The 22,682-nt window shown below is 33.6% G+C and overlaps 2 protein-coding genes and 1 long non-coding RNA gene across 5 annotated transcripts; 2 read left to right on the top strand and 1 right to left on the bottom strand.

Moving 5' to 3' along the window:
- Positions 1–5,296: 5,296 nt before the first annotated feature.
- Positions 5,297–11,807, bottom strand: LOC105677362 (luciferin 4-monooxygenase). The gene is made up of 5 exons (XM_012375940.2): positions 11,348–11,807; positions 10,290–11,089; positions 9,599–9,768; positions 5,901–6,308; positions 5,297–5,573 (listed from the first exon to the last, which is right to left on the bottom strand). The coding sequence occupies exons 1-5, from the start codon at positions 11,462–11,464 to the stop codon at positions 5,452–5,454; spliced, it is 1,617 nt and encodes a 538-aa protein (XP_012231363.1). The 5' UTR covers positions 11,465–11,807; the 3' UTR covers positions 5,297–5,451.
- Positions 11,808–11,818: 11 nt separating this feature from the next.
- Positions 11,819–12,954, top strand: LOC137000884 (uncharacterized). Its single transcript, XR_010891058.1, has 2 exons — positions 11,819–11,991; positions 12,444–12,954. It is a non-coding gene; the product is annotated as an uncharacterized lncRNA (long non-coding RNA).
- Positions 12,955–15,832: 2,878 nt separating this feature from the next.
- Pink1 (PTEN-induced putative kinase 1) lies at positions 15,833–22,499 on the top strand. 3 transcript variants are annotated; one of them, XM_012375937.2, is made up of 8 exons: positions 15,833–15,947; positions 16,067–16,323; positions 16,739–17,025; positions 18,832–19,370; positions 19,879–20,001; positions 20,371–20,788; positions 20,885–20,983; positions 21,508–22,499. In XM_012375937.2, the coding sequence occupies exons 2-8, from the start codon at positions 16,191–16,193 to the stop codon at positions 21,760–21,762; spliced, it is 1,854 nt and encodes a 617-aa protein (XP_012231360.1). In that variant the 5' UTR covers positions 15,833–15,947; positions 16,067–16,190; the 3' UTR covers positions 21,763–22,499. The 3 variants fall into 3 exon arrangements, with proteins under 3 accessions (XP_012231360.1, XP_012231362.1, XP_012231359.1); XM_012375939.2 differs by lacking the exon at positions 15,833–15,947 and having other exon boundaries at positions 16,015–16,323; positions 16,742–17,025; XM_012375936.2 differs by lacking the exon at positions 15,833–15,947 and having other exon boundaries at positions 16,017–16,323.
- The last annotated feature ends 183 nt before the right edge of the window (positions 22,500–22,682 follow it).

The raw sequence follows: 22,682 nt of genomic DNA, 5'->3' as shown, positions 1-22,682 counted from the left end.
GTTAGACCCCCCTCCACCCAAGGAGGACAAGTCTCCATCCGGGACTTCCTCAGAAGTTCCCATGGAGCTAGAGGACTCTCCGGGGGGCTCTGAGCCCCCGCGGAGCTCCAGGGAGGAGGAGGGGACCGGGCGGGACAGTAAGCTGTCCGACTTGGTCCCGGTCGTTCCCCTCACAAGGATCGGTGGGGTCCCTACCCCCGACCCGAAGCCCCCCTCGTCAGAGAGGGACAGCGAGGGGGACATGAGGGAGTGGCGGGAAAAATGGACGAGGGGCAAGTCCTCTCCGCCCGCCAAATCAGGAGGGAAGGGCGAGCCCTCCCCCTTGTACATCTACGTCGGGGGGAGAGGGCCTTTCTGGTCCGACCACCTTGCGATCATTCGCAGGGTGGGGGACCTAATTAGTAGGGACTTCCGTCCGGAGGTGGCGGTGGGGATGCTGAAATTTAAAAGGTTCAGCTCCCTGCGCGTCTTCCGGATGGAATTAAAGGCCCCCACATGGTTCCATGAAGATTTGTGGAACCATGTGGCAGACCTCTTGGAGGAGCTGGACGATAGGAGCCCCCAGTATGATCTACACTGGGACGGCTCCTACGACAGCGAGCCACCTTGGAGGAAGGGGAGGGTTGGTTCACCCCAACGACCCCTCCCAAAGGGGTGACTAAGGACGGAGGAAAAACCCTCCAATTAGGAGGGTCTAACTGGGGGGGGACACTTAGGCGGAGGTGGCCATGCAAAAGTGTCCCCCCCCGCCGAGAGAGGGGCCCTTCTGGCCGGGCCGGGGGAAAGGGAAGGGAAGGGGTGAGAGCCTCCCACTCTTAACCCCCCTGCACATAACCGACCGGGAGGGTCGGAGTCATATAGGGATGGGGGGGGCTCCCCCCATCACCTGACCCCCCAACAATAATGGGTGGGCAGCCTCCCCCTAAAAAACAACAGGGGGAGGCGGAGGAAAGTCGTGGTAGCCCGACCTCCCTCGAGTAGGAGTTAGACGGGGAGGGAACTTAGTTCCCTCCCCCGGGAAGGGGCCAAATATGGCCAAACCCGAGGGGGGGTGAGATGAATGCTGCTAGCGATGCCTCACCCCCCCTCACTATGGGTTGGGAAGGCTACCGGCGGGAGTTTTAGTGGGTATACCCGGGGACATTGCACTAAGTCCCCGGGGGACTCCCACATAACCCGCGGGCTCTCCCCCGAGACCCGCGGGTATCCATAAAGGATTTCTCCCGCCTTACCAAAAAAAAAAAAAAAAAAAAAAAAAAGTACATGAATAGATTGATTTAATGTGTAAGCAACGCGGTACAAAAACAAAAACAACGCGGCCGCCGATTGTGCGACACTGCGATCCCTTCCCGCGGTCCTCGCGACCACGCGCGAGTTATCTAATGCGCTGCGTTTAGCGTCCTAGGCGTAGGAATATCTTTGATTAGGGCCAATCAGGATTAGCTGAATAGGCGATCCTTGAGCGTGTCACAGTATGCGTTGTAACGTTGCCGTTTCTTCGCGGTAGAATTCGCGGGCGGAACGCAACATCGACTCTCCGCGCGTTGCAGACGAGCGAGATCTTCCCGATAAAATCGAGATTATTGAATCTTAACATTATTTTAATTCACGTTATGTTGCATTATTCCGAGCAATCTGGCGACATCAACGGAAGATCGGCGAGCAGAGGAATTCGGCGCTATCAAGACCGAAGGCTAACATAAACACGGCAGATCGAGGACTCCGGACGGAGGCGGAGCAAGAGGCGATGCAGCCAAAGAGCAGCGGCGTCGCAAAAGACTGCGACAACCAGGGCTGCAGGGCAAAGGTCGGAAGGATAAGTTCGACCATCCTGGCCGTCTGGGAAAGACCGCACACGACAAGGCGCACCCCGTAGATGGTCGTCCGCTCGAGAGTCGACTGACTCACCGTTGGAAGGAAGATCGACAGGCGACAGCGGAAGAATCCTCGCAGAGCAGCGCCCTAGCGTTTTGCGCCTAGGTGCTGCGGCAAGGATCGCGCCGCGTAAAGACGCGCGTTAATTGGTCGCGCGGAAAGAGCCGCGTGCGCGATAGATAACCGCGCATCGCGGCATCGGCGCGATCGATCGCGATCCACTGCCCGGTCTGTTGCGTTCCGGCCATTGACCTGAAAGCACGTGTCACAGAGGTTTTCTCAGTCCCGAGTGTACTGTTCCGGCTTACCCGCTGCGGGAGGAGAGAGAGAGAGCGCATCGGTACCGGGTAATATTGGTGAGGTTGCTCAAGCCTTTACACACCACAAATTTGTAGCGTAATTCGGTTCGTCGCGAGGTCGTTTGTTCCGGCCTTAGTATTAGCGTATTTTGGTGAATCCCTTCCGGACCTCAGGCCACTACACGGGTAGAAGTTCGTGAGCCGACTTTTGGTGCCCGACGTGGCATGTGATTATTTAGCGATTTCTCTTTTTAGCGTTAGCCGAGCGATTGAAATCGGGCGAATTTGTGGTCGCGCCTTCGTAGGTTAATCGGAGCACGTGTTAAATATCGGGGAGATCGTTGCAAACGCGATTAGCTGTACGTCGTATGTGTTGCGCGTGAGTGCGTGGGGCGATAATCTTCACGTCTGCAAGAAAAATTTTGCGATATAGTCGGAGATTTGCGATATTGAATGTTGCTTGTTAGAATGTATGTTGAGCGAGAGTGCGAGCAGAGAGAGTGAGTGTAATCGCGATACGTGTTGTGCTGTCCGTCTCGCTCGCGTTAGAATTAAGTTTAATCGGACAATATTATTCAGATTCGCGTGTTCGCGTTTGGTGCGAATAATTTTGGCGTAAGGCCTCTGGCCTTAGCGAATCCTTACGGATTTAGTTAGCTGACTAATTACGGTTATTTTCTTTTATTTTGTATTTCAAACAGCTCGGATTCAGTGTATATTTCCTTTCTTTCTTTCCGGCGTTATTATCCGACAAGTCTATTTTCTTTATTTTGCGTCTGCTGTATTATTATTTCTCTGCGTTACTCGATTACATTATGTTATCAATCTTTTCGGTAATCGCGATATTTTCAGTAACATTTTTTTTATTCCTTATCATTGTTTTTTTTTGTGGTTATGAAGTCCGCTATTATTTCTTTTTGTTAAAATTGAATAAACTTTTATTTTACGTTAGTTCGCGATATTATCTCTTTATTTTGTCTGTCGTATTCGTCTTAGCTACCACCCTGGTCATCTGTTTGCATAACCAGCTCTCCGCCCTGCCTCTCTACCGTTAGGTTGAGCTCGTCGAGCCCGTCGCTGCCGATTTTGAAGTTTTGGCGAATTTGCGATCTTCGGGTTAGTGATTAAAAAGTCTGTCGGATACAGACTCGACGCTTCGGCGTCTGGCGCCCAACTTGTTCGCGAGTAATTCGGCAGAAGCGGCGGTAAAAGAGCCGTCTCGCGTCCCTCCATCCTTCGCACGCTTTTCTATCGGGACGACTACGCGGTCTGACCTTTAACCCTTTTCGCCGGATCGCCCAGAAAAAAAAAATCGTGATAGCGTATAAAACATTGCCGTCTGAGTAGTCCTTGTGACAACATGTCCGTCGTGTTTTCGGTAATCATTACCCCGTTATACAGCGTGTGTCAAAAGTTCCGGGACGGCTGGATAATTTGAAAAATACGCATCACAGAAGAAAATGACCTCGACAAAAGTTGTAGGATTTTTCTCGGGCAATCCGATGGTGACCTTAGATTTGGCCTTGCCCGTGACCTTCAAGGTCATCTTAAAGTCAAATCGAATTTTTTAAATAGAAATCCCTATTTTTGATTCCAAAATCTAATAGCTGGTGTCAAGAGCTTTTCAAAACACTATAATGAAGTTATTTTTCATTAAGTACTTTTCGAGTTATGAGGCTTGAAAGTTACAGCATTTTGACATAAAATACAAAATATCTTGTAAAACATTCCATTTTCGGAAATCTTACCTTAATACTTTTATGCACAAAATAATGAGACGAATCAATTGGTATAAAGAAAACACATTAGTTTAAAAAAAAAGTATGCAGTTGCATGTTGCAAATTACATATTTTTTTCTTGAAAGCAACTATGATACCAACTCTTGATACCAGCTATTAGATTTTATAATCAAAAATAGGAATTTCTATTTTAAAAATTTGATTTGACCTTGAAGGTCACGGGCAAGGCCAAATCTAAGGTCACCATCGGATTGCCCGAGAAAAATTTTACAACTTTTGTCGAGGTCATTTTCCTCTGTGATGCGTATTTTTTAAATTATTCAGCCGTCCCGGAACTTTTGACACACGCTGTATGTACACAGGTGTTATCAATATTAATAAATATCGTTATATTGTTATTGTGTTTACACCTCTATACCTGCCTTTTGATTTTGACAGATCCTTGATAAATATCTTCGAGTGGACGTTTACGTAATTACCAGTATCGCCATTGCTATTTGATAATAGTGTCGGCCGTGGATGTACGTGCCGTACCCATCGGTGGTGCATCGTACGTATCGCGTGATTACTTAAAGTACGCTTACAAATGTTAATTTTTTATTATATTTGTTTATTATTATGTCTTAAATAGTATAATATAATATATATATATATATATATATATATATATATATATATATATATATATCATATAAAAAATATTATTGCGCAACATGAACAAGCGCGGCATGAACGATACGTCATGCAGCGCGATGCATATAGTGCGATATTGACGGTTTATTTTTGAAAAATACGATTTCGAAACATAATAAAATCATATATGGTTGTATTAAGCGTAAAAAATGCTACAACTTTTGTCATGACAAAAATTTTGAAATTCGTAAAAATAATAAGAGGTGGGGATAAATTAAAAAATATAAAATTTTTTTTAAATCCAGCTACGCGGTTATAAAGCTCATAAAAGACCACGTAACTTTTATTGGAAACATTTGCTGATATCTCTTACAGTTTTGACAATATTCAGTCAAAACCAAAAAAACCGTTTTAGCTTGTAGGGGTTGTTTCAATCCTAAACGTGCGAGAAAGTAGATAAAAAAAATACGTGTCGCTTATTTTGAGCTACTTTACAACATATTTAAAGTCAAAATCGGAGAGGGACACTTGGGTTTGTTTCCTTATAAGCAAAGCACAGTTTGACTAACACGTAAATTAGATATTTAATTGTCAAAGTTGTAATCAAATTTTGCGCGTATCACGATTTTTTAGGCATATATATATGTAAAATTTGATTACAACTTTGACAATTAAATATCTAATTTATGTATTAGTCAAACTGTACTTTGCTTGGTAAAAAAATACAATTTTATTTGAAAAATCCGAAATGCCTTGTTACACAACCCAATGTATTTTCAATACATACAATTAAATTTTTACCTGTTGTATTTAATTATTATAAAAATAAATACTGTTCTATTTTGAAAATTTCCATAAAAATAATTTATATTGTAAAACTTACATTAACGTTACTATAGCAAGCTTATAGCTTTGATTTTAATGTTTCACGCAATACTCGACGTAGTATTTTACCAGATAGAGTTTTTGGAATGCTATCGATAAATCTTACTCCGCCCCTGAGTTGTTTTTGGTTTGATACACGTTCTATAACAAAAATGAAGAAATCTAATTATATAAAATATATGTAAAAATATATAAAATACACGTAGGATATATACACGCACGCACACGCGATATTAATTCTACAAGTGGAAAATAACTTTCTTGAAACAATATATATAATACATAGTTATTAACATCGATGATCAGTTCTCAAATGACGCATTCTGTTAAAATTTTGCAAAATTTATATTTTTATATTTTGCATAAAATTTAATTTAAATTATTTTAAAATATTAAGTTAAGAATTGTTAATAAAGCATCAGATTAATTGTATTATTAGATATAATGGATAAAAAATATTATTCTTGCCATTAACATATTGGATTATATCCTTCTCGCATATATTTGAATTATCCTGCTTCACAACGAAGGCCATTGGTAACTCTCCAGCTTCTTCATTTGTAATTCCAATTACGGCCGCATCTTTTACGCCTGGATGAGACAATAAAATTGCTTCGAGCTCAGCTGGTGGTACCTGGTAGCCTTTATATTTGATAAGCTCTTTTATCCGATCGACAATATAAAAATGTTCTTCCTCATCATAGTATCCTACATCTCCTGTGTGCAACCAACCGTTCTTATCAATCGTCGCTCTTGTGGATTTTTCATCGTTACAATAACCTTTCATTATTAAATCGCCCTTAAAGCATAGCTCCCCTTCGCAATTTGGCCCCAAAGTTTCATCCGTCTCAAATTTTCCGAGCGGTATTACTTTTGCTAAAAAAATATCTTGTGTAACATCCTAACAAAATTTGATCAAATTTATTGTCAATTTACTAACATTGCTAACATTTGGCTATTTACACTGTCATAAAATTTATCGTCAAATTATATCAGTGGAAAAATGTATTAATTCTATATAGATAGGAAATTATACAATAAAGTGAAAAAAATATAAACATTTGAATAAACAAAACATATGCATATTATTTATTATTTATAATAACGTGCGATAAAATAAAATTATTAATTTAATTATTGGTAATGAAAAAATGCCGAAAAATAATTTTTATAATTTTTATTAAATATAATATAATAGAAGAGCATCAAGAGCCGTCGCAGAAAGTTAGTGCAAAAATTTTTATTTTTCTTATAGAAATTAATTCGTCCACATTAGAGACAGTTGAGTTGTACACCAATCTCAGATTGAGATACATAAAGTGTACGAAGAATCGAGTACATTGTTTTCATATTTTGGAAAATCATAATGTACGAAGAGGCAATTATGGTAAGACTTTCGTATGTCACCCTGGCCCGATTTTGATGAAACTTTACAGGCATGTAATACTTACTAAATGTAATCGAAAACCAAAGTGCTAGTATGCGAAAACGTCTAGTTTTTGAGAAATTCAAATTTAAAGTGTCTGGCTGGATTAACGATTTTTAAAATTTTAATATGAAAAAATGGTTAGATTTCAAAAATATTTTGTTAAAATGTTTCATTTTATTAGTATTTTACTCGGTTGTAAGTACCAATTTGTCAAAATGTCATTAACAGCAAAAAAAAATACAAAATTTAAAAAATTTATTTTCTTATAATTTTATAAGACATAATCAACGTTTGAACAATATTAACAGCTAAAAACTAATTAAATATAATCAAATCTAATGTAAACTATGTTTTTTATATACTAAAAATGAATTTGTAAAGATTAGTATAGACCTACGCAAGGTTTAAATGTAAGTGACATAATGCTTAAATTTTTCGCCTTCTTACATTGATAACACTAGTTTACAGCCAAAAATTATTTTGAACCAAACAAGGTGTATCTTATAGATTTTTGGATGCTGAAAACAATTCCGCAAACCAAATTTCATCAGCACGTCAGGTTTCCAAAATAATTGAGGTTTAATATGTAAAAAATGGGGTTTTTTGCGATATTTGATATTTTTTTGTAAGAAAGGTTAACGTTATCTTGAAATTCTGATCAGAAATCATGAATGTATTGTTCATCACCTATAAAATACATTTTTTTTTTATTTCGATATCTTACTTTTTAGCCATGTTATGAAGGATTAAAGCTAGGAGTCTCAGGAGCGCGCGCACGCGTCCCCATGTTAGAAATAGCTCCTAAATTTAATCCTTCATAAGGTTAAAAAGTAAGATATCGAAATTTTAAAGAAAATTGTAACGCGTGACGCTTTTACTACGTTTCGTTTTTGTTTGTGCGTTGACTGAAGTTCAAGTTTATGTACGGGTTTAGGTTTATGATCAGTACTTAACGTAATATAATGCGTTATGGAGAAGCTTGTGCAGTGGCCCTAAGAGTTACATCATGGATCTATTATGGCTGCATTACGAAATTTACTGCTAGTACTAGAAATCTATAGTTTACGTTACGTATATTGTAGATTTTCAGTACTGGCAGTGAATTTCGCCTATATCTGCCAGTTTATCTTAAGACGTAAAAAAATGATCCTTTTTAATATCTTGTATTTTTTTGTTGATAATGATATTTTGACACATTAATACATATAATCTAGTAAAATACTAATAAAATGAAACAATTTAGCACAATATTTTTGAAATCTAATCATTTTTTCATATTAAAATCTTAAAAATCGTTAATCCAGCCGGAAACTTAAAATTTGAATTTCTCGAAAACTAGGCGTTTTCGCATACTAGCACTTTGGATTTCGATTACATTTAGTAAGTACTACATGCCTGTAAAGTTTCACCAAAATCAGGCCTGGATGACATAGGGAAATCTAGCCGAAATTATTAAAAGGAAAGGAAGAAACGAAAGGAAAAATATCAGGGCGCAAATAAAAAAATAACAATTTTCGCACTAACTTCCTCCGATGGCTCTTGATGCTTTTCTATTATATTATATTTAGTAGTTATTATGTAAACCTTTTCATTGTATGTATTTATAATTTTTCACCATTATAAGATTTTTTCCTTCACAAAGTTGCGCAATAACTCTCATGATGGTGAAAAAATGATAAAAATTGTTTTTAGACGTTTCTTATTCATTCACTGTGATAGAGCAAAATTAATCCCTAATTTTTCAACTTAGGCTCATTTAAGTACAATGGATATTTATATAAAAAAGTTTTATAAAAAAAAATTTTTAGTTGATAAATAATTTTTATTTGTCATTAAAATAGTATTAAATTAAAAAACTTTGCTTTAATGATTTTGGACTTTTTCGTGATATATCGAGTATATCGTATTAAAAAAAAAATAATGTGCGGTTTTTTACGCTTTTTTAACTCCATTTTTGTGTTAGAAAGAATAGGGCTAAAGGAAAAACATGAACGGCATTCGAAAAAATTACTACTTTTAGCTAACGTTTAACTTTTCAACTTTTCATTTTTAACCAGTTTTTTTTGCGGAGTGCTGCACAAATAATTTCGTCACAAGTAATAAGCGATCAAAGTTAAAATGACAATTTTTTCTTCAATCTTTGATAACTTGATTTAAAAAATCCTATAGTGATCAACAACTCAAATTAAAGGAAAAAGATCCCGCAACAAGACAAATTAACAGAAATAAACAGAAATAAACAGAAATAAACAGCAATTTTTTCCAAACTTGATGTAATATTGTAAAATCGTATTAAAAATGTTTATTTGAACGAATAAAGATTTATTGTTGTATTATTGTACTATTTTATTAAAAAAAAAGATAATTAAAATCTGCGAAAGATATTTGAAAGAAAAAGTTTTAAACTTTAAAATGCCTTTTTTACATTAAATTTCAATGAGTTTTTAAATGAAATTACAATACTTCAAAAATTGCCTCTTTTTAAAGCAATTGGTTTTGACCCTTTAATTGTTACTTTGAGTGCACATTTCATGCATAGTTATAAAATAAATTTTTTATATAAAATTGAATAATTAATACAATAGTTGATTTTAATTTTTACAAAATATTAATATGTGTTTATCTATAAAGTTATAATTCGAAAGTATTCGCGAATCTATATTGCACGATGATTAATATAGTATATTATTTCATTTTGTGCTTTAAACAGTTAAGTAAGTAATGAAAAAATTATTACCTGACATGCCTGGAACTAATACACCAACACTACCAAGTTTTGCTTCATCTCCGGATCGTAATACACCTAAAGTAGTTTCTGTTAATCCATAACCTTGTTTAATATCAGAAATATTTAATCGTTTTGCAACAGCTTTTTGAATCTTTTTGGGCAATGGAGCTGCTCCACACCTAATTAAATATATATCTTACAATTAGTAACACTATAATTTATTAGAAAATAAATCAATTTCTGGTAATATACATTTTTCACATATTTTCCAATTGTTTTATGCTTCTAATAGTAAATTGCAAATTGATTTTGATTGATATAAATTAATATTGCATTCTATTTAAATTCATTGCATTTTATGAAAATGTCTTTTATATAAATTTTATTTATTAAATTCATATAACTTATGGCAATGCAAAATGCAATGCAAAGAATTGAATGACATTACTTACATAATAATTAATAATAATATTTACTACTTTCTTATTTCAAACTTTAAAATCTTTTTCATCTTTTAAAATCTTTGTCTCATCTTTTGAGACAAAGATAAATGTTAAAAATAAAATTGGAAAGAAAGATAAAAAATAGTTCCAGCTGCATTCAATTTACATTGACATATTTCATAAATTTTAACTTTTTAAATTGCAGTAGCTTTCTATCACAAAAAATTTTAAATATTTTGATTTATAATTGTACTCACAATATTGTTTTAATACAAGATAAATCATATTTGTTCACAAGTGGATGCTTAGCCAAGAATACCATAAGTGATGGTACCACTGCTAAATATTCAATTTTATATCTTTCTATACATTGTAAAAATAATTCTTCATCAAAGCGTGAAAACACGATAGATTTGTTTCCTTTTAGCAGCCTACCCAGCATAAAAAAGAAGGAATAAGAATGGAAAAATGGAAGCACTGCCAGAAATATAGATGTTTCAGGCACTGAAGCACTTATCATCATTATACAAAAGACTGCAGTGATATTCTTGTCTGTCAACATAACACCTTTTGGTAGACCTGTGGTTCCACTAGAGCATAATATTACTGCTACATGATTTTTTACATCGACAGGAATAGCTTGAAACATATTCATGTCATCATCAGAGACACTTGATATTGCTTGGTACATATTTGTCCATACTATATTAATATTATCACATTCAGTTAAAATCAACACTTTTGGTGACCAATACAGTTCTTTCAATATATTTATCATGTGATGAAGTATTACTATAGAAATAAAAATATATTTTGGTTTTGAAATGATAAGTGCATGTTTCAATTCTCTTTGAGTATATACTGGATTTAACGGACAGACAGTAGCTCCAAGGTAAAATGCAGCACATGTTGGAATACAAAATTCCAGATTATTCTCACTACATATAGCTATAGCATCATTTGATTTTAACCCTTTTCTTTGAAGATAAATTGCCAATTTACGACTGGTATTTAAAATAAATTCAAACGTTTGTTCCTTGTCAGTATGAGCATTTATCTGTTAAAAGATATTTGTCATTGTTATAATAAAATATTATATAATATTATATATATGTGTATGTGTGTGTGTGTGTATATGTGTGTATGTGTATGTGTGTATGTGTGTGTGTGTGTGTGTACAAAATTAATACATCTAAGATAATAATATTAACTTCTTTTGGACTGTACATTTGCTTAAAAATGTTACATTATGTTAATATTATGTTTAGGTTAGATTAACGTTAAAGAATTAGAATAAATAAAATTTTAAATTTACTTGTGCCACATTAGTGCCATGTGTAGTCAGTTGTTGTAACAATAATTGTCCCACTGATAAATCAAGTTCTGGATATTCTCCTTTTCCATGCAGAATATTTGCTTGCTTGCTGGACATGATGGAAATGAAACTGGATAAATCTGTAAATCTTTCTTCAATCACGAGATAATGTTAAATAGTCATTCGAATATGACTTTTGTACTTTGTACACAATGTTTGCATACTGATAAAGTTCATGATTATGATAAGCATTTCATATATTCAATCTTTCTCATTTTCTAAGTTATTTTCATTAAAAAAATTTTTTTTTCTTTTCAAATTTTGAAACACAACCACTCTTCGTGGACCGTTGTGTAACTTTTGATTATTTGGCACATTAAAATTCTCAACTAGTAAACTCTATATATACTGAAATCAGAGCTGCCAGTTTTCCCCGGACAGCTCCATACGCACACAACCGAGACCCGCTGACGTCACGTGTTTGTGTGTGCTCGGCTGTCGGCTGGTAGAAGTAAACGGACCTATGTTTTGTATCTCCTTTCCATCAAGCCCAGCATCAAACCGGTTTTGAGACTCGCACGATTTTTTCTGCCAAGCGTTGACAGCGAAAATGCTTTCCCAAATTTCGCTCCACGCGACTAATTGTAAGTGACACTGAATATTTGCGATTCAAATATACAAATCCATCATTTTGTAACTTTTTATATTTATTTATGAATGTTTCCAAGAATTCTTGAACAGAAGCTGATTTCGTACGACCATGATAAGCGCTATTACAAATGTAAGAGTATAGGCAATGGAGATATGTATATAGCACAAAAATTCATAAATGATAAGGTCTGACCAAGTTCCAAAAAAGACATTCCAATATGTTTATATTTTAATAATTATCTAAATTTTTAATATATCACCAACATGAAAAGTAACTGATATATTATTCAAGATGCAAATTCAAAATAAACATACATAAAATATACATAAAATGTATAAATAAAACTGATTAAAATTTGATTGAAAAAAATTTAATTAAAATAACAAAACATTTATTAAAAAATACAAAAAAACTTCAACATTCTAAAACTTCTATTTATATTAGCAGACGCACGCTACCATGCTATGCTATTGCTGTTCACGGAGTTCGCATTCACTAGCGCTATCTTGGCTCTGTGAACGGAGCTAATAGCGTTAGCGTCATTGAGTAAAAAGAAACAGGAGGGAGCGTTTGGTCTTAAAAGTGCGGACGGAAGTGACTATATAAAGTGGTCGCTCAAGATGGCCGCTCAAGGGCGCCAATATTGAATGACTTGTTATGTTTAATTAGGAAATAATGTACAATTAAAAAAAAATAACTATAATATGCAACAATAATACCAAATTTTAATGGCGTTTTTCATTGAGATTGCACTCGTGCAGTATTTCCATAAGAGCAATGTTAAAATCTAAAATCTAAATTTATATTAAATCCTTCGTCCTTACAAAAATTTATCCATGCATTTCTTTGATCCGGATTTTTCGGAAACCTGTTTGTGAGTGAAAATTATTTAGTAATTATTGTGAATCTACAATTTCGCAATACTATACATATGATTATAATCTCCAAAATAAAAATCTCATTATTGTTGATAATACTAACCGATGAAACGTTATTCCATGATTTCGAGCTGCTGCTGTTATGCCACAAGCTCTACAGTATACTATTTTGATCGTTTATTTCCATACACTGTTGCATAAAAGATTATACACTGCATATTAATGCGTACGGCGTACGGTATGCCGCTTGCCGCAATGCTCGAGCATTCCCTCTCACTTTCAAAAAGTGGTCGCTTAAGATGGCTGCCATGACGTACATCCGTCCGCGGATTTACCTAGTCCTGGCTAGTATATGCTCCCTCCTGTTTCTTTTTACTCAATGGTTAGCGTTGATATCGCGGTAGCGAGCTCCCCGAACGTACCCCTCATCGCAGTGATGCGATCTTTCCCACAGCGGTCCCGGCTCGGCTGTGCTCGGCTGCCTCACACAACCTTACAGAAGCGCTACGTCACGTATCCGTGTGCACACGGATACGTGACGTAGCGCTTCTGTAAGGTTGTGTGAGGCAGCCGAGCACAGCCGAGCCGGGACCGCTGTGGGAAAGATCACATCACTGCCTCATCGTCAAACAGTAGCTGTCTCTATCGCACGCTTTAGTGTTTTCTCTCTCGCTCCTTTAATATAGAAATGCTTTGAGTTTTTATCGAAAAAATACTTTTATTTTGTAAAATATTGATAGCACTGGAAATTGCGTAATAAAAATTGAAAAGTAAATTAGAAAGGCGCTATAAATTACATATATTGCAAATTATGGCGCTAGATATTTAACGTTTATGATGTTAAATATCGCTGCAACAGATGCATTTGTAATACAAATTGCTTTGTACTCGTATTTAGACTGTAATATCAATGAAAATAAAATATAATTTGGGGATATACACAAAAAACATCATTTGTAAAGTAGTAAAATAAAACAAAATGGTACATATTAAAAATTATTTTTAAAATAATATTTACTGTTTATATGCATTATTTACAAAAGAAATACTATGAAGAAATTTATTTTTTATATTTAATTGTGAAAACCTCAAAAATGTTCTTGGGCACTTTATGAAATCGAATATGTGGATTCTTTACAATTGCTTTGCAATAAACATTGCCACATCCTACAGTACAGTGCACTTTATCCGTGCTTCACAAATTGACATCCTTGCTAAAAAGAATAATAATACACAATACAATATTTGTAAAGGAATTGTGATTTCAGTCATTACAATAATAATACCAAATCGACTTAAAAATTATAAAAATTGTATGTATTTAGATAAAAGAAATATTGTTTAGGTTATGTGGGTTAAATTATTCCTTCGGTTTTGTTCATTTGAATATGTTAGGGGAAATAACAGACAAAATAATTAATATACGTACCTTCGATTTTTACTATATAACCTCTTAAACTGACATATGAAAGTCAATAATGAGAGCGAGTGACAGAGTTAGAAACAGTTAGAAAAGGAAGAACTTTGAAAGAGAGAGACAGCTACTGTTTGTCGATGAGATCATCATGCTCTCCCCTTCCTTCATCGCCCCTCGCCATCAAGCTGTTTCTAGCTCCCCCCTTACTTCATCGTCTCTCGCCTACAACCGGTTTTAAGCCTTGTGTCCACGATACTAGAACTAAGGCACTAGATATGTAGGTATTCTCATCCGCCATTTTGGTTCCTATTAGATGGAGAATTATAGCGTATACAGGGTGACACTTAAAGACTGCCCACTAAGTACATAGCGTTATTCCTTGCCAAAAAATGAGTCGAAAAAAATCCTGAATCATTTTTAATAATTGACGTGTTACACATGTACGCTATACTATACTATATACGCTATAATTCTCCATCTAGTAGGAACCAAAATGGCGGATGAGAATACCTACATATCTAGTGCCTTACTAGAACTCGGTCCGAGATCTCGGACTGAGGGAAAGTTACTAGAACTCGGATCATGTACACACTGAATTTGGATGCAAAACTCGAATAAGAAGCTCAAACGAAAAAATGCGTTGCGTCCCATTTTTCGGTACGAATTATTGCAAGTTATTAGATTTTACTAGTTTCTTTTACTATCTGTCAAGACAAAATATAAGATACTTATAGTAATACGAGATACTGTGAACAATATAAATAATATTTTAGTAAGTAATTATAGAATTTAAAAAATAAGAGAAATATAATTCTTAAATAAAATAAATTAATAAAATTAATAATTAATAAGATTTACATAAGTAGTTATTATTAATTTTAATGCAGATTAAATTAGACATTAAAAATATATTATAACCTATATATACATATTATTTTTCAAGAAAAGTATAATAATATATAAAATTGATTTTCAGAAAAAACTTCTTTTATAATAAAAAATGGATAATAAGGAAAATGTTAAAATTTTATTAATGTTATATCAACAACATTCTTGTTTATATGTTACAAAAAGTGTTGATTATCATAATCGTATGAAACGAGATCAAGCTTTACAGATAATCTGTAATCAGTACAAAGAATTAACAGGACAACCACTAACAACTGAAATTGCAAAAAAAAAATTAATAATTTAAGATCACAATATCTGGACCATCTAAATAAAATAAAACATTCGAAATCAAGCAGTGCATCACTTGATGATATCTATAAACCAACTTGGCAATATAACATAGATCAGAAAATCATCGTAAAGAATCGTAACTCGATTACAACGTTAAAGGCCGGAGCACAGACTTTTACATAAAGCATAACGCATAAGCATAAGGAAATTGATTGGTCTATATATAAGCATAAGCAAATGCATAAGGAAACGGACCAATCAATTTCCTTATGCTTATGCGTTATGCTTTATGCAAAAGTCTGTGCTCCCGCCTTAACTATATTCAGCCAAGTATAAATATTATTGTTCGAGGACTCGGACCGAGATCTCGGATTGAGTTCTAGCATCGTGGACACAAGGCTTTATTGGATATTGGACATCGTACGTCAGAGATCGGACGCAGTGTGAATCCTCCACAAAACTTTTTTATGTGTAATGGCCTTTAGAACACAGCTTACGTATTATTATTGCGTATGCGTAAAAATCTGAATTGTGATCGCAATGCTAACAAGCTGACTTTTATTTTTCCTTTGATTTGTTTTCTTGCGCAGTTAGAGGTAGTTCAGGAATAAACATACAATTGAGGCTTTTGTGACCGCTTTACCACCAGCCTTCAAGGCATATTTGACATACGGACTCACCCGCTGGGCTGTTCCGGTCCAGGAGAACGGCGAAATGTCAATACGGACGGCAGTTCATCGTTTCGTGCAAAATGGTCGCGTTATATTGCGTTCATTGCGAAATAACGAGCGCTTCCACTCGAAAGGATACGCGAACAAACACTCCGACAAAATACACGTGCAGATAAGTAAGTTACATTTGATTTTATTATAAAAAAATGGAATATTTATGTAAAATTGCAACACGAATCTATGAACAGCGCTATACAATAACATTAATCTCACATTTTTCATTCGATAACGTATGTACTTATTTGATTTTTATAAAATGTCAAATTAATTAGCAACAAAAATTGAGCTTTGTGCATAAAATTATCAAATAAAATCCAAATTTGAAGATAATTCTATTGAATTATCTTAATTAATTGTCTTTAGATAAAAATGGTATAATTGCATTAACAAAGTCGTGAAAACTACAAAATAATCAAGATAATTTAGTGATTTTTAATGTCTTATATTGTAAAATATAATTATTTTATTTCCAATTTGTAATTATATTTTGCGAGGTGTCAATGATAGCAACTAATAGTTTTATATTTGTAGCAGGCGAGTCCCAGAGTGGTGGCTTTCTTTGTCAAAACAGTGGCAATGCATGGAACGCGGGATGGCAGCTTAGTTATTTGGGAACGCATGCTCGACGCATTTTTGTTGAAAATATCTTAAAGAGAGTAACCAACAGTCTTGCGGCAGATCTACGAAGACGTGCAGCTAGTAGGCTTGTTTTTGGTGATTCTGCTCCTTTCTTTGCTCTTGTTGGTGTGTCATTAGCATCGGGTACTGGAATGTTAACAAAGGATGATGAACTGGAAGGAGTATGCTGGGAAATCAGGGTAAATATTCGTTTATTTTGCATACTTGGATGAAGCCTGCTTATTTTAAGGTCTTAAGCATCAATGATACATATACTTTATTTTTAATAAATTTCAACTTAATAAAATTAATTATTTTTATAAAATACTATCGAAATTTTGATAGATCATTGCCAGATCATGCAGTAGTTATATATTTTAACAGTAGTATATTTTATCAATGTTTATTTGACATGTATACAAATGTTTTTATTATTATACTAGACATCTTCAATCTGTTTCTAAATTAGTTTGTTACAAAATTTGGTTTACAATTTATTGAATCACTTTTCAGTCTTACTAGCCTTAGACAGCATATAATAAATTGATAGCTCTCTATCATAAATGACTTGAGTCTTCAGTTTTTTAACCTTTAAAGCATTTTTATTTTTTTAAAGCATACTTATATTAAAGTACACTTACTGAATATTGATACATTCAACTTATTGCTCTATATTCTTTATTTGAATTTGTGTAAATTATTGTTTTCAATTTTCAATTATCGTTTTAAATTGTTGTTTTCAATTATTGTTTCTGTATAATATTTTAAATTTTTCTCCTATTCTTCCTCTTATTTATATAGAAACAATTACTGATTTTTTAAAAGATTTATTACATTATTTTGATAGATATACATAATAATACAGTCTATATTTTTTATATTTTTGTTAGGCATTATCGCTCTATAATTATTAAATTTTTTTACTAGTTTTCTTCCTATTTCTATATTTTTTCTTGTTTTATTATAGTAACGTATATTAAAGATTATCAAATATTTCAAATTTTCTTTTAATTTTTATTCATATTTTGATTTACTTTTGTTTAGATATTTATGATTAGATATATATATATATATAATTATCACTGTCAACAATGATAGTAGAACTCATTTAAATTATTTTTTAAAATAAAATATATGTATACTGAACAACACACAAAATTAAAGTATCATTTAACTTCTGCCAAAAAATTGTCGATTTTTAACTGTTATAACTTTGCGAAAAAGAATCGTACAATAATTTTTTTAGAGTCATTTTAAAGAACGAAGCCTTTACTTTCACAAATCGATTTTTCTCGAAGATGTTTTTGCATTAGAAAGCGAGGTGGAAAATGAATGACTCTGTGAAGTTGTTCTCAAATGCATGAATTTGAAGATTACAATTTTCCCTTTAAAACGAGTTGTTAAAAATTGCTCTGCGATTTTTTTTCACCGTTTTATTGCACATTTGGTGAAAGCATATATTTTGGACAATTTTTCCCGAAAATGTGAGGTGTGTCGCCGAGATTAGTATGGGATTATTTAACGATTCCAAACTCTCTTTACTGTGTGCGTGTATGCTTACATGCGTGTGTACGTATGTATGATGTATGTTAGAAGTATGTATTACCCTGTCGTTGGCTTATGACTTCTCGATACCGCTTTTGCATATTGATGCATCGATGGATCAATTCTTGAGGAATTCGCAGATACACTGCTACTGAATTCTTGGCCGTTTTTCATATCCTTCGAATCGTGAAATTCTCTGGCAGGCTTTTCTTGGTTTATAGGATTATGGTAGGAAATGCACTACACTTGGTTGAATGTTTTTTAATTAAATGAGTATATTATAAATAATTAATATTGGCGAGAAACACTTCTGATACGAAGAGAATACAAAGGCGCGATTTCCAAATACTTGATAGTGAACGCAGAGTTTTCTTTTCTCAAAAATCATTTTTAATAATAAAATGTTTTTATTTTTTAATAATTAAGAAATTAAATGAGTTACATTTTTATATATTGTGCAGGAAGCGATTTCAAAATTGCAATGGAACATGCCACAAAATGACAAAAACTATCAAACTATCTCAATCGATGACAACGCTGTGACTCTACGAGACTTTGTGATCGGGCCTATCATCGCCAAAGGCTGTTCAGCTGCTGTATACGCGGCACGATTTGCAAATACTACACAAAATGAAAATAATGGTCAGATTAATATTGATACTAAAACGAAGGATACAAATGCGTTTCCATTGGCCATAAAAATGATGTTTAATTACGATGCGGAATCTAACGCTGCTGCTATTTTGAGAGCTATGTATAGAGAGATCGTGCCCGCTAGAAAACATTACAAAAATGATGAGTTAACTACTTGGGAGCAAAAATTGATGGAAAATAAAGTGAAGCTACCACCCCATCCGAATATCGTGGCGATGTATTATGTTTTTGCTGACAGAATACCGATGCTACCTAATTCCTGGGGGATGTATCCTGATGCTTTACCAGTTAGAATTAATCCTCACGGATCAGGCAGGAATATGAGTTTATTTTTAGTGATGAAAAGGTTATTGTTAGCTGAGACAAAATTACGCTTACAATTTAATATGTTTTGCAATAATATATTATAGGATAATACATTTCAAACGTAATAGACAAATATCTTGAAAATAAGTCGTCGTAGAGTTTTAAGACCAATTAAATTTCTAAATTCTAAATTTCTAAATTGCTTTAAATTCTATTTAGGGAGAAACATCTTACAATGAGCAGTTTTTTTAAAAATACTTTCAAGATTTTAAGATGATCTTCGTTGAAGAACCAGAAGACTTTTTTTATCTTCTTATTTGAAAAACCGATCTTAGGCACTAATACATTGTTAATTCTGTCCCTGAATGACAATTCTACTTTCCTGAAAGTTATTTTCAAGATATTTACCTGTTATGTTTGAAATGTATCATCATATATATTTTATTTATAATACTGATATTATAAAATGTATTATAAAATTGTAAGCAATTTTATATTAAATTTATAATATTTAATATTGCTAATACTTACGTATTCCATTGTTTTAGATATGATGTCACTTTGAAGCAATATGTAATGAATCGAAACATCGATATGCGAGTGTCAATATTATTATTTGCTCAACTCCTAGAAGCGGTAGCTCATATGAATGGGAATGGCATTGCGCACCGGTAAGATTGATTATGTTATTAACACTATTATATTGATGATTATATTATGAGATTCAACATCATTCTACAAGGAAAGGATTAAAGATTATAATTTTTTTTTAAATATTTAAAACTTTAAAATTTTTTTAATAAAAATCTTAAAAGAATAAAACAATGTATTACAAGTAAAAATTGATAATAATGGATTTAAAAAAAAATTATTTATTAGACACTTAAAACATCTATTTTGAATATTTCTGGATACTTTAATAACAGTGTAAATTTCTAAATATCTCAATAACTTAAATATTTAAATTTCAATAAAAAAGTAAGAGTCCTGACTTTATAGCGAGATTGATCTTACATTCTTCTTTTATGTTCACGAATTAGAGATCTGAAAAGTGACAACATCTTACTCGATTTGTCGGAAGAAACTGATAATTGCCCGTCGCTAGTTGTGACGGACTTCGGTTGTTGTTTGGCTGATAAAAGTCATGGATTATATCTACCTTACAACACTCACGATATCGATAAAGGTGGCAATGTCGCATTAATGGCACCAGAGGTAATATCGGTGAATCCGGGTCCCTTCACTAATATAAACTACACCAAAGCTGATCTTTGGACAGTAGGCACCATAGCATACGAGATATTTGGAATGCAAAATCCGTTTCACGGTGAAAAAGGCGAGAAAGCCGTTTTGAACAATTATGATTACACTGAAGGTGCGCTTCCCGTATTGCCGAAGAACCTACCGTCGATTATCAAGGCCATTATAAAAAACGCATTGTCGAAAAATCTTTCTAAGGTTTGTAAGCATGAGACAACAATCTGCTTGATTGTAAAACTGCGTTTTCGAAATTAGAATAATTATATCAAAGTATCTTTTCTTTCTAATGTGTAGCGACTCGATAGCAATCTGGCAGCAACTGTAATGCAACTACATCTGTGGGCGCCTAGCTCGTGGCTTAAAAACAAGGAACAGCTACCATCGAGTAACGAGGTAAGTTCTCGCGATTAGTTTAAATAATGTCAAAATATTTATGACGCATATATTATATATAATACCGGGTGATTCATTTTAATCTTAATAGGCAAATATTTCGAAAATGTGCAATTTTACAAAAAACTTCGCGTAAAAGTTGTATATTAGCCTTGTATATAGGCCTTGAGTAGACAAGATCAAATCAGGGTCACCATTGTACGTCCTCCTCTATAATATACAACTTTTATCCGGAGTTTTTTTTTGTAAAATTGCATATTTTCGAAATATTTGCTTGTTAAGATTAAAATGAATGACTTGGAATATACGTCATTTAAAAACAATCATTATTGTTATTAACATATAAGGTAAATCCATCTTATTGGCCGAGAGAATTCATTTGAGAGGTGTTTTTTTCCTTCATAGAAATTATTTTTGATAATAGGTGCTTTGATAAAAGGTGCTTTAATTTCTTAGGAGATTAATAAAACTAAATATACAAAATTTGATACAGGTATTGACTAATTTAAGTATATATGACACAGGTTATGCAGTGGCTTTTGTGCTTGACCACAAAAGTTCTTTGCGAGGGCCGGAATGTGGATTTATTTTCGTCGTTGCACAGGCCATCCACTGATATGAAATACGACACCGGAGACACGTACAAACGAACATTTTTCACACGTTCTTGCGGAAGATGCACAATGCCAGAATATCAATTAATCAGCAGCTTCCTTAGCAGAGTCACGCTCGCCAATGTTAGAAATGCTTTAAAATGGATACAACGAAACGCATACTAAAAAGGGTGATAGAGTATTTGTATATATAAGGGAAGAAAAGAAATGCAGTCTAAAGTTTTGTACGGAAAGTTATCCTCCTTCAACGAGTAACGATTTACAATAGCGTTATGTAACTCGAAAAATTAGACAATGTATTTGAGATTTTTTCCTACTATTTTTGTTATAATTTATTGCTATTGTTATTTACATATTTTAATTTCCAGCATTTTGTTTTGATACTTTAAGAAGCACAAAAGGGCAAAAAAGTAATTTTGACACACAGAAAAATATAATGCAAATAGAGATACTTTAAAATATTATGTGCATCCTTTTGTGATTCTGAGTGCCTTAAAGATTAAAAAAAATAATTGTAAATTATTTTATTTGTATGAATTTAATTTGTGTATCTCGTTTTATATTTATTTGGCGAACACTATTGTGGATGTTAGGTACAAAATGTGCAAACGAATATTATGTTATATCTAAATGTGTGTATCAAATGAAAACATTTGAAAGTGTTAAACTAGGCTGTGTTTTACCAAAACGGCTAAATCTCGAGTGCAAGTAGTGTTAAAATATGTCGTCCCGCAGTAATATTAGTTAAAAATTTAAAAAAATATATATTTTTAATTTATTTCCTATTTATTCGTTTTATCGAATACGAATGCAAATAGTGCAAAACAAATGCAAATAGAATGATTGTATTTTCTGCCAAATTTCTGAAGAAATAATAAATTCAATAAACAATATTAACAATATCTGAATATAAATTTTAACACACCTGTCCTCAATAAAACTCTTACGATAATATAACATATAGTTCAAGAATAAACAACGACAAAAAAAGGATTTAAGATCTTTTTCTTTCTTCATTATATCCTGTTTTTGTGATTTTTCTATATATTTGTAATATCTTTTGCACTTTACATCCACGCTTCAAA

The sequence above is a fragment of the Linepithema humile genome, chromosome 6 (assembly GCF_040581485.1).
Source record: "Linepithema humile isolate Giens D197 chromosome 6, Lhum_UNIL_v1.0, whole genome shotgun sequence".
Taxonomy (NCBI): domain Eukaryota; kingdom Metazoa; phylum Arthropoda; class Insecta; order Hymenoptera; family Formicidae; genus Linepithema; species Linepithema humile.
The sequence above is the reverse complement of the archived record's forward strand: the minus strand, read 5'-3'. Positions and strand labels throughout refer to the sequence as shown.